General features: G+C 49.8%; 1 protein-coding gene across 1 annotated transcript; it reads right to left on the bottom strand.

The window, feature by feature from the left end:
• Positions 1–581: 581 nt before the first annotated feature.
• On the bottom strand, positions 582–9,567 carry LOC103771403 (protein orai-2). Its single transcript, XM_008938699.1, has 3 exons — positions 9,522–9,567; positions 6,990–7,230; positions 582–1,127 (listed from the first exon to the last, which is right to left on the bottom strand). Exons 2-3 carry the CDS (start codon positions 7,215–7,217, stop codon positions 582–584), a joined length of 774 nt encoding a protein of 257 aa, XP_008936947.1. The 5' UTR covers positions 7,218–7,230; positions 9,522–9,567.
• Positions 9,568–9,836: the final 269 nt, after the last annotated feature.

The following is a 9,836-nucleotide window of genomic DNA, read 5'->3' as shown; positions in this document are numbered from 1 at the left end:
AACATAAAAGCTAAGGCTGATTTCTTTCGGGTTATGTATTTATGGAATACTTGCTTTGGAACAAAGGTGAGTTTCTGTTGTGCTCTCCTGAATGCCCTCGATTCAGCTGCAGATACCCACATTAACCAGCTCAGCTCTAGAAATGAGCTGCCAGTTAATTGCTGCTGCACTGACAGCCGGGGAGTTCTGACACATAGGACAGGTCCTACACACACCCTCACACACACACACTGGCTTTTGGGACAGCTGATGCAGGTTTACTTTTGGCATCAGAATATTGCATTTGTATAAAATACAGACTTCTGGCTACCAGAACCAACGCCAAGGTAGGTAAGGTTCTGATGCTGAACCCCACGGCAGTGCCAGATGAAGGACCCGAGTGTGTAGGACCCCAGCCAGGCCAGAGACCCCGGCACTGAAGCAGCACTACAACCCACAGCCAGACAGGGCAGGCAGGCAGCGGTTACACATTTAAGCCTCAAGACAACCCATCACTGGTGTGTCTCACCAACTAGCACAAGGGGCATTTTGCTCTTGGCCTCGGCTGCGTGGACGTGCTGGGAGCAGCCTCGGCCCCTCAGTCACACGACCTGCATGCCCCTGTCGTGCCCATCCAGCTGCACTTTCAGTTTGTGGAGCTCCTCGATCTCCCGGTTGTGCCGCTCCGTTTTGTGCCGCACCAGGGAGCGGTAGAAGTGGATGGTGAAGACCACAAAGATCAGCCCCACCGGGACCATGATGATGGTGGAGACCAGCGCCGACTGCCAGCCCGCGTGCCCGCTGGGCTTCTCGCCGTTGGTGGTCTCGTTTTTCAGGATGGAGCCCACGGGCAGGAATTTTATCCAGCACAGCAGCACGACTTCGGCAAGGAAGAGGAGGATGCCCAGGACGGTGGAGAAGCCCCAGGCCAGCTCGATGTAGGGGTGCATGCGCTCGTGGGGGGACTCGCTGATGGAGTTCAGGTTGTGGATGTTGCTCACCGCCTCCACGTTGGGCAGGATGCAGGTGCTGATGAGGAGGGCGAAGAGATGAACGGCCACCAGCACCGTGGTGCAGGCGCTGAAAGCGATCAGCAGCATCTGGGGGTACTTGTACTGCACCTCCAGCTGCACCTCCACCATGGCAACCTGGGGGAGAGGAAGACAAACCCTGTCAACACCTGCTAGTTCTCCTCTTTTCAAGGCTTGCATCCAGGAAAGCATCTTTATCCGGGAGCAGCTAAGGTCAAGTACACACTCGAGTGCTTTTCAGAACGCCAGCCTAGAGGGATCACTTCTGTGTCCCACGAAGGCGTGTGCAGGGTCTGCAGCTTGGCCCTTCAGAGGCGTTTCCTGAACGACCAGACCCCGCCCTGCAGCCCTGGGCCACACGAACAGAGCAAACCCACCCCAGAAGGAGCTGGGAGGCAGGCAGTGGAGCTCACCCCTCACACCTTCTCCTTCCGCCCGTGGTGCAGGAAGCCTGGAGAGCAGCCCTGCAGAGCAGAGCAGAGCAGAGCAGAGCAGAGCAAGGCAAGCAGCTCTCCTGGCCAGCAGCCAGCAGGGTCCCACCACCCCCATGGGAAACACGCAAGCTACTCTACAGTTTAAGTTAGTCCATAGTTAAAATAGCTGCTTTCTATTCTCAGAACGTTGTATGTTTGTTTTCATGACAAATATGCCCAGATACAAGTTATTTATAGCCTCAACTTTCTCCCTGGAGAGCTCATAACTTACTGGTGTATTCAGCAGAAGTGGACAGCTACTGGCCTATGGGTGTGCTCAACAGCTCGGGCAGGAGTCTCCTTCTGCAAACAAGAGCTATCCTATCACAAGCCAAGCTGCCTCTTTTCTTTAATCAAATAAAGCTTAACAAGCAGAATAAGCACAAGAGAGCAGGGAGCTCTTCTGAGATCAGAACTGCAGTCCTGGTACAGGCCTGTTAACTGGATAGCATAAGAATTCATAAAATTACTTAACATACCTGTAAAGCAAAATGGGGCTTCTGTGTGGTGGCATCCCTGGGAGGACTGTACAGACCTTTCACCAAGAGAAGCCACAAAAGCAGAGGACAAGACCATCGAACATTTCTCTCTGGTAATTCTCCAGGGGCTTGCTTGGATCTGCAGCTGCCCTTCAGGATTTGCACGGATACCAGCTTGCCTGGCAGGAGGCAAAGCCTCTGGTGATGCCAGGGGACCTGCTCCAGCGTGGCACAGCTCGCTGGAAGCACCAAGGGAAGGAGAAGCTGACACTTCACCTCCTGAGACCATCATCAGAAGGCCAAACCTGAACCAGGAGCTCGATCTGGGGGGCAGATGGATTTTACAGGATGGACTGGAGGTTACTTTATCTAGACGAGACCACCATGGAGCAGCTTTCAGGCTCTGTGTAATAACCTGCACCGTTTGCTCTGGCATTGCTTGTCAATAATATTATCTAGGCACTGGAAGATCAGGGGTATGCTCGTGCTCTCCCTGTTGGTGGCCCTGGAAAGGATTAAAGGGTCTGGAAGCAAGTGCCTACACGGGCATGACTGCTGCCTTACCTGTGTTGCCTGTGAAACCATCAGCAGCCTGAATGAGGGGATCACAGCCAAGCCTGGACACACACAGTAGCAATCAGGATAGAACCCATGCATTTGTGCAGGCAAATCTCTACAAGTCTGGAGTTTCTACCTACATCAACTATTTAGGATGTTGGAGACACCAAAAATCATAGAATCATTAAGGATGGAAAAGACCTCTAGGATTATCAAATAATCATAGAATCCCAATGCTACCATGACCACTAAACCATGTCCTGAACTACCCTGTCCCCACGTTATTTGAACACCACCAGGGATTGTGACTCCAGACCTGTTCCAAGGCCTCACCACTCTGTCAGAAAAAAAATCCTTCCTAACATCCAATATAAACCTTCCCTGGCACAACTTCAGCTCATTTCCTCTTGTCCTACCACTGGTTGCTTGGGAGAAGAGACCAACCCCCACCTCACTCCAGCCTCTTGTCAGGGAGTTGTAGAGAGGCAGAAGATCTCCCCTTAGCCTCCTCTTCTCCACACTAAGCACCCCCAGGTCCCTCAGCTGCTCCTCACAGTCATGTTCCACAGACACCTCACCAGCTTTGTTGCCCTTCTCTGGACCCACTCCAGCCCCTCAAGGTCTTTCTTCTCTTGTGGCACCCAAACCTGACCCCAGTGCTCAAGCTGTGGCCTCCCCAGAGTCGAGTCCAGGGGCACAGTCACCACCCTACTCCTGCTGGACACACCATTTTGATCCAAGCCAGGATGCCATTGGCCTTCTTGGCCACACACTGGCTCATGCTCAGCCAGCTCTCCACCAGCACCCCCAGGGCCTTCCCTGCCAGACAGCTGCCCACAGCCAAACACTGTGGCAGTTCTTGGTTCCTGGGCACTCCCAGCCCTGTGCTCCCAGTTTATGAACATGTGAGGTTTTCACTTTTTTTTTGGGTTGTTTTTTAAAGGTTCCTGACTGCAGTTTACAGTGGCTCCTGTCACACAGCAGTGAAGGTAACAGTGCAGGATGGGCTCCACCATCTATGGCAAGGTCAATGTAATTAAAACCCATTCCACACTGCCTTGCACATGTCCTCTTTGCAGTCTGGTTTGAGAAGATCAGACTTACTCCGTGCTGCACTGGCCCGTGGAGTGGATTTGTGCAGTGCTGTGACTGTCAGTCACACACAGACTGTTCATTAGGGGGCTGTAACACCCACAGACACAGTGTCCATCGAGCTGAATGGGAATTGTACCTGCATGTTCCATTTATAGCTTCCTATTAAAGCTGAAAGCCTGGCTGATGTCAACGTATCAATTCCTCCTTGTTCTCCTTCGGGTGAGCAGCACTTTGCAGTAATTGGATGTTTCCTCCCCGAGTAACCTGCTCCCTAGGGCTAGCTTCAGCTCTGCAGCCGGATGGATTTTTAACACTGATGGATGGCTCTGCCAGAGGTATCTCAGGGCAAAACATCAACAATCCAGACAGGGCAGCAAGGCAGAAAAACAGCTCATTTAACCCAAACCAGTGCTGGAATGGTGAGTGAGCTATCACTTCACCCTGTACAGTCATGTCATTCTCTGACCGGGATAAGAGAAAGAGGACAAGCTGACATAACCCATTTAAAAATCATTAAATATGCTGCTTAGTCTGTAAAACTATTAATGTGTCATGTTCAATACAATTATACTCTTCCCAGAGGCTGAGGTGTCAAGGGCCTGACTGTGCAAGGCACTGAGCACTCTGTCAAATATTTCAGCATAATTTTCAGCTTGAGAATCACCCTGTTGAACAACACGCTCACAGCTCTGCTAAAGGACCATGTGCTCAGAACATTTTAGAACTAAACTGCAATTAAATTACGTGCAATTATGAGATTTGTTTTAGATCAGTATAGCCCATCCTGTCCACAACAAAGGCGATGCTCATCTTGAGAGATTTAGCCCAGGATAAAGAGCATCAGGCAGAAGGATGACAAATGGCTTAACACAAACCGTGTTACCTTCACACAGATGGTTTGGCAGCCTGTGAAAACAATCCCTCCAGTAGATCTGTTAGGTGTTGGTTTGGGTTTTTTTAAAACCAAATACATATCCTGTAGCAATTGGACAAGTATTGAGAGGCCTGCCTAGCACTAACAGCTCTTATTTCTATTAGGAAAATTCCCAAGGAGGCTTCCTAAGCCCCCTCTACGTCTCTTCATCTGCAGGCTCCCTCAGCTCACCTCCAAGAAGACCTGGTACTGGAGAGGACCCACGTCCTCCTGACCTGCCCAGTGCTCTGCCAGAAATACCAGGGACAGCATGGAGTGACGAGGAGGGTTCACATTATTCTGCAGCCTGTCCAGCAGGAGCTGGATCAAAGCCACCGCCTGTTGATTAAATATCCATCAGCTCCTAATAATTTTCAGCCAATGTGGAACTGGCTTGAATCAAACACGCTGACAGGGAAGTAAATAAAGCAATAGCTGAGCCCTGTATGACATTTGTTTACATAGTTAAATGCACACAAGGCTTCAGGGAAACTATTTAACTCTAAAGAACTTCTCTACTTTCATTGACAGCCAAATAGGTGCTCTTAGGAGAGAACAAACATCCATGCACCAAACACCCCTGAGCCAAATTACCAGCAGAGAAATAACTTGGTAGGAATAGAAACCTCAGCTCTCACTGCAAGGCCCAGTATGACCAGCTGGGAAGAAACTTGCTAATAAAACTCCTTACTGCAAAATGATTTATTTCTGACAATTACTGATCTCAGGTGCACTTGTTACGTTAAGCTGGTGATGCTGCTGACACCTCTGTGTTTATCTGACTTGTATTTTAAGCAGCTTAAACAGAACAGAAGCCAAATGGTTCATTTCTGTTCTTGCACGAGTCCTTGGTGGTTGCCAAGGACCTTCATCAGCTCTCTGTGGATTAAGGTGTGCTGGTGATGGTTCAGCCCTGCATCCCCGCCCCAAGACCCAGCGACAGCACATCCCACCATGGGCACCTGTGTGTGTAACCATGCTGCCCAGCCAGGCCAGCTCAGAACAACACAAAATGGTAACTTAATAATCGTGCTGAAGAGTCACAAAGGACTAACCCTGAACTCAGGAACCCAGAGGCACAAAGGACTCGCCTGGCTTTTGAGGAAAGAAAAGCTGTGGAGTGAAAGAAACCTCCAGGAGAGCACTCGACTGTCTCAGAATGAGGAGGTACCTTCTGCCAGTTCAGCACACAAGCTTGGTCACAAGCCAACGTACACGGAGTGGAAAGTTTTTACGAGCATCTCTTGCACACAGGCAGTGAGCAGAGAGGAACTGGGAAGTGACTGAGCACCCTCCCTCCCCTCCAGCCTGCTCCCACTGAGCTCCTGCTCGGGAGTCTCCAGCTTTGCCATCCCAGGCTGTTGTAATGTTACAGACGATATTTGTTCTGGGGGATTGGGAGAGGAAAAAGCTAAAATAAAACAAGGAAAGCTATCCAGGAAGTTCCCTGGAAGTTCTGAGCTGCAGGATGCAACATTTCCCCATCACGCCCCACTGACCCAGGCAGAGGCACTGCCCTCTGCCTCTCTGCAGTCAGATGATGGGCCTCAGGAGCAACCAGACCTGCCCATTTCCTGAGCACAAAACCCAAGCAGGTTTCAGTTCTCACTCCCAGTAGGCAAGAGCTGTTGGGGAGATGAAGAGGCTCACACAGACACGTGCACACCACAGCTTGGGCAGCTCTGAGCACTGGACCACTGACTGCCTCAGTCTCATTTGCTCACTACCTGACACGGTTTTGATCTACACAGACAGCTTCCAGATAACACCCTAATGCTGCACAGAGGATAGCAAGTCCCAAGAATTATTCCCTGTAGGCAGCACTGACAAAAATACCCCAGGTCTGGCTCTCTTCAGGCTGCAGAAGCTGGCAGAAGTCCTCTGCCACCAGGTCCGAGGCCGCAGAGCCTCTCCTCACAGCTCAGCATATAACACGATCTCCTCATTCACACTATGCAAACTTCACTCTGGCAGACTGTGACCCAACCTCCACCTTATTTTAGGCACTGTGACCTGAAAAAACACACAGAGAAATTAAGATAATGTTCAGGACCACACAGCCACAGAGGCCAGGAGGAGCTCCATGCCCAAGGACAACCTCATCCCCAGGCAGCCAGTGAGGAACAGCCTTGGGGCCAAAGGAGAGCCCAGGTCCTGTGGTGTTCACCAACGCTGCTGGAGCACTCTGCATCACTTGCAGGTTAGTATTTTCAAGGGGCTGACTTGGGAGTGTGTGGGCTGACTGTTCAACAGCTCGTGGGTCAGATCTCTGGAGAGTCAGCCTCAAACTGCCAGCAGCTGCCAAGCAGAAGCCCAAGCACCACCAGAGAGATGCCTCCTGCCTCTTCAGGACACAACAGTTCATCCTGCTCTTTGACAGGAGGAGAACACCGATTAACAGGTGATTTTAGAGAACTAAAACCTTCTGGATCCAGAAAGCCTTGCTACGAAGCACACGTACCATTGCAAACCCAGAGAGCAGAGCAGAGGTTCTGCTGGAGGCTTTCAGTTTGGCTCGGCTCAGGTACAGCTTTCTCCAGGAAAGGGCCTGCACAGAGTGGTGGTTGGAGGTGACCAGCTCCAGGTAGCTGCGCCGCACCCAGTCCCGGTAATCCATTCCTTTGGTGCCAGGCTCAGAGCAGCAGGCAGGAGTGGAAGGATCCACTGGAACATTCAATTCAGAACTCATGATGAGAGAAACGCTGAGGGAACAAAATAGTTACATTCAAAAGGAGGCAGCAGACAGGACAAGCATCAACCACTAGAAAAGCTACATTTAAACTAAGTTGCCCCTGGTCGGTAGACAAAAGAAGGACCAAACCACCACACTTGGTGAGGCACAGAACCAAGAAAGGACCTTCCAAAATTGCTGCAAATGACCACCAGAACTAGGAAAGGTTTCCCAAGTACACCCGGGAACTGAGGAATTCCAGAAGGCTGCACAGCATCTGGCTTTTCATTTCAAAGCTGGCATCTCAACTTCCCCCCTTCGATTCCTCCTTGCTAATAGAAAAAAAAGTTTTACATAAAGATATTTTGGAAATAGGGCTCCCATCTTACCAGCTGGTTTTAAGCCAACAGTTAATTTCCCAGTGCATCACAGACTGGCTCCAAATGCACCTCCTGAGCACCAGGAACACCAGGTAGCATGTTCAGGGGGTCACTTTTTACTCTTTCTTTGGAAACCAAGGGTTTTTTTTTCCAGTTAAACCAATGCTCATCACAGCTCAGTTTAGATGGGCACAGTTCAGATGGGCACAGTTCTTCCCCAAGACTTCCCCAGCAGTCACAGAGCTGAATGCTGTGTAGTTACCAAACAAAATTCCCAAACTTAAGCAGTGGGAATTTCCTGAACTGCTCATGCTTCACTTATCAGGCACATCTACTGAGAATCCTGTTCCCTTACCTGCACTGGGGGCTCTCAGTACAGGAACAGGAAAAATCCCAAGGGAAAAGCAAACTGCTCTACAGGTAGTTTCAGTGTCTTCAGAGTCAAGAGGTTACACTGAAGGATGGAATGAAGCAGCAAGACTCTTATCAGGTGGCAGACACCACAGCTGCCAGCAGAGACAAGGGCGAGGTCTGAACCACCCTCCTCACATCAGCACTGCTGCCCAGCCAGTGATCTCCAACTGGTGATCTCCCACTGGTGATCTCCATGCCACCACAGACACAGGACAGGACTCACTATGTGTTTTAAGCAAAAATTTCTCAACCAACAAATATCTGAAACTAGATGCTTGAGATTCTAAGGTTAGAATCTAAGACTAGATTCTTCAGGATGCCTTCCCAAGACTGGAAGCCAAGAGACCCAGATTAATGCCCATGCTCACAATTCAGCCACCAACCACCACCAGAGCTGCACCACAGGAGGCCATTCTGCCTATGAGCACTTACCAGCTCCCAGGAGGAGGAGATGGATGCCCAGAATCACACATGGTGTGGTGGTAATGAGTTCCAGCACCACACCTCAAGGTCACAGGCACCTTGCTGTTCATTTGAGAGGAGCCCCAGCCCTGCCTGCATCCCCTGGCTCCACCCAGCTCCCCACTATACAGACCACATGGTGACAGCTAATAACCTCACAGCTTGTTTGCTGTGAGATTTAAGTAAGTGGCAAAGATAAAAAGGACACCAACTGCCCACAGCTTCAAGTGCTATCACTGAAAAGGGACAAAGCTGTTCCAGGGACAATGAGAACGATTAAAGTGAGCAGCAAGCCCAGGCTTGCAGGTCAGGAGGCAGTCTGTCCCTCTGAGCATGGTGGGCTATCAGATTCCAGCCCCATCAGACATGATAAGGATGGCAGCAAGAGCACACGGTGACTTCTTCTGGGCAGGTTTTGACAAGGTGACTATTACAGCCCCTGGAGGACTCCACCATGGCTCCTGAACTGCTCAGCAGTTTGCAGATTGTTAAAAAAATTAAAGGCGTAAAAGAACTTTCAAACAACAATAAAACCCAGAGCAGAACCAAGGGAGAAACCTCCCTGCTTGCTCTGTTTCCAGAAAAAGGCAAGAATCATTTATTGGACAGAAAAAAAATCTCTCCCCAAGCCTCCTGGGAGGATCAGAGCAGAGACTTTCTGTGAGCAGCAAAGTTAAGAAGCCGTTTCCTGTGACAACATCCTGTGTGGATTCTGCAACGTATAGCGTGGGGTGAATTTATTCACTTTGCCTTTGGTGGGGACGTTGATGGCCTCTACCCTGTCAGTTATGTCCACAGACTAAGCTGGAACTTCATACGTAGGAAATTTCAACCCCTGGGACAAACGCCATTGAAAAGACACATGAATTCAGAGGTTACAGAGGAGAGCAGGAGCACCCAATCACATCTGCTTCTCTCCTTAGAAAAATAAACAAAAAATTCCACAAGGATGAATTTTCACTCTGGAGCAGCTCAAGAGATGTTCCCAAACGAGTAAACAACTTCAGAATAAAATCCATAAACACAAATGTAGCCCAAACAAGCAGTGACTGGACAGGGAACTCACCTTGCTGGCTACAGACATGGAGGGACTGGGTGGAGAGCTCCGAGGGCTGAAACAAGACCAAAGAAACATTTCACATGTGCTTTATCTTAAGCAGTTTTACTCTGGGAATACTTTTCAGCCAGTTATCTGCATCAGGGGAAAGTTATTCTGGAGATTTCACATTCCTGCCTTGCAATGTTAAAGATTTAGGGCATTAATAAATGTCTAAATAAACTAGAAATAACTACCCTACAGGGTTTTACCGCACAGGGCTGCCGAGTTTTGGATGGAGAATCAGGACTTCCCCAGGAGACCTCTTCCCCAGCCCCACAGCCA

Source organism: Merops nubicus, unplaced genomic scaffold, assembly GCF_000691845.1.
Source record: "Merops nubicus isolate BGI_N331 unplaced genomic scaffold, ASM69184v1 scaffold8574, whole genome shotgun sequence".
Classification (NCBI taxonomy): Eukaryota; Metazoa; Chordata; class Aves; order Coraciiformes; family Meropidae; genus Merops; species Merops nubicus.
The sequence above is the reverse complement of the archived record's forward strand: the minus strand, read 5'-3'. Positions and strand labels throughout refer to the sequence as shown.